The sequence below is a fragment of the Plasmodium vinckei genome (genome assembly GCF_900681995.1).
Source record: "Plasmodium vinckei vinckei genome assembly, chromosome: PVVCY_13".
NCBI lineage: Eukaryota > Apicomplexa > Aconoidasida > Haemosporida > Plasmodiidae > Plasmodium > Plasmodium vinckei.
Genome location: NC_051305.1, coordinates 2278128 through 2280413, shown reverse-complemented (window position 1 = coordinate 2280413; position 2286 = coordinate 2278128). Strand labels below are relative to the sequence as shown.

Genomic DNA, 2286 nt, shown 5'->3' with positions numbered 1-2286 from the left:
AATAAAAAAATTGGTGATGCTATTTTCACCGGGATACTCATCTTTCGCTTTTTTTTTTAAATTTATTTTTATTTTGGGTATAATAATTTTTTACTTGGGCATTATTAATTTAATTATTTGAATTTAATTAATACCGAAAAACATTTTTTAAGCAAACACTTTTTATAAAGCACCAAAAAATATTCGATTATATATATTTATGGTGCAATTATTTATATAAATTATCCAAAATATTTTGGAATATCAGCAATTAAATATAAGCAAAAAATCATAATCGCAATTTTCCATTTTTCATAAACATAAATTTTATATAAATTTTGTTAAAATATTTTAACAATGTTTTTTTTTAATTTGTTAAAAATTATTAAAAATATTTAAAAAAAATATAACATATATTATTAAATATATTTTCTACATTTTATTTGAGAAAAAATATAAATATATTGTGGATTTTAATATATTTATTTAATTCATTTTTTTTTATTTTTCCATAATAAGTCAAGATGAGTGAAATTAATGAGCCATCAAGTGGTATATTAGCCTCTTCTAATAATACCAACAAAGGGTCACCACAAAGGCCTTCAACATCTGCAGCTTTGCCAATAACTTATATATTAATCGGTGTTAGCTGCTTAAATGTATGGAATTCAGCATTAGGGCTAAACATTAAAATTACGTATAATATATTTCAGATGGCAGGTTTGTTAGGCTCCTCTATTTTATCCCTTTTCGTAAATTTCCCAAGAGCTTTGTTACCAATGAGTTTAGGAGTATTGAGTTTATTATGCGCTGGTTTTCAGATAGCACACCAAACATTTTCTGAAACTGCATTTGATGCATACTGTTTAGGAGCTTTTATAACAATTGGACTAATGGCTGGTATAGCTCAATCTATTGCCTTTGCTATTGGAACAACTAAAGAAAATAATATGAGTGGGTACCTATCTGCAGGTATTGGTATGTCCGGGATTTTAATATTTTGCAGTAATTTAATTCTAGATTATATAGTTTCAAGTGATAAAAAATATGAAATAAATCAAGCCAAGCTATTATGGTTATTTGGTATTTCTGAAGTATTTTTAGTTATCACGATTATTTTTTGTTTATTATATATAGATATATTCCCTAAAAATGACAATAACAATTCAACAGATATTGAAAAGGGAGAAGGAAAAGAAGATAGATTACCACTCATTGAGATACTTAAAGATGGCTATAAAGCTATTCTAGCTATCTTTTTAGTTAATTGGTTATCTTTACAATTATTTCCAGGAGTTGGGCATAAAAAGTGGCAAGCACGTCACGGAATGTCTGATAATCATGTTACTATAGTAGTAGGAATGTTTCAAGTTTTTGATTTTATTAGTAGATATCCTCCAAATTTGACCCACATAAAAATGTTCAAGTATTTCACATTTTCATTGAACACTCTTTTAATTGGTAATTTCCTACGTTTATTATTCATCCCATGGTTCGTATTAAATGCAGCAGTTGCACACCCATTCTTTACAAATATAGTTCAACAATGTATTTGCATAGCTGCCCTTGCTTTTACTAATGGATGGTTTAATACAGTCCCATTTATGGTATTTGTTAAAGAGCTTAAAAAAGTAAAAAGTCAAAAAGATATAGAAGTTATTTCAAGAATTATGGTTTTGGCATTGTTTTGTGGTTTATTCTTTGGTATGTTAACCACATGCTTATACGATAATTTCCCAATAGTAATTCCAAAAGCTGTCGCAAAATAATAAAACTATACACTATAACATAGAATTGACTGCATATTAATTTTTACATATGTGATCATATTATGTTTAAGTAAATCTACGTGTGCCTCCAATTAAAGGTATGTACTTATTCGATCGGAATATTGCATGCAATCAGAAATGTAATTCAAGATAAAGGGCATGAGTATCACGTCCATAAGCCCAAATTATCTATAATCAAAGACCGAAAAATCATGAAATAAAAGAAAAAAAAAATTTTAATATTATGTTTTAATATCCTGAAATATATGCTTACAGAAGCTTCAAGATGGTAACATAATAAATTATACTTATATTTGAATATACTTATATACTAATTCGTGTATATACATTTGTTTTAATAATTGCAAAGCCAAAATATTTAATTGTCTTAAAAAAATTAAGCATAATATGAATTCATTATCATCAATATTAATATTGTAATATCGAAGTTACCGCTTTTTATTATGATTGGTGCTATTTATTATTCAGTTAATTTTTTTAAATACTATGTATATATTTATATATATGGGTAGTATAT

The 2286-nt window shown here is 26.0% G+C and overlaps 1 protein-coding gene across 1 annotated transcript; it reads left to right on the top strand.

Annotated features, from left to right (window-relative positions):
• Positions 1 to 503: 503 nt before the first annotated feature.
• Positions 504 to 1748, top strand: PVVCY_1306320 (nucleoside transporter 1, putative; the record flags this gene model as incomplete). Its single annotated transcript, XM_008624302.1, has 1 exon — positions 504 to 1748. The coding sequence occupies one exon, from the start codon at positions 504 to 506 to the stop codon at positions 1746 to 1748; it is 1245 nt and encodes a 414-aa protein (XP_008622524.1).
• Between the last annotated feature and the right edge of the window lie 538 nt (positions 1749 to 2286).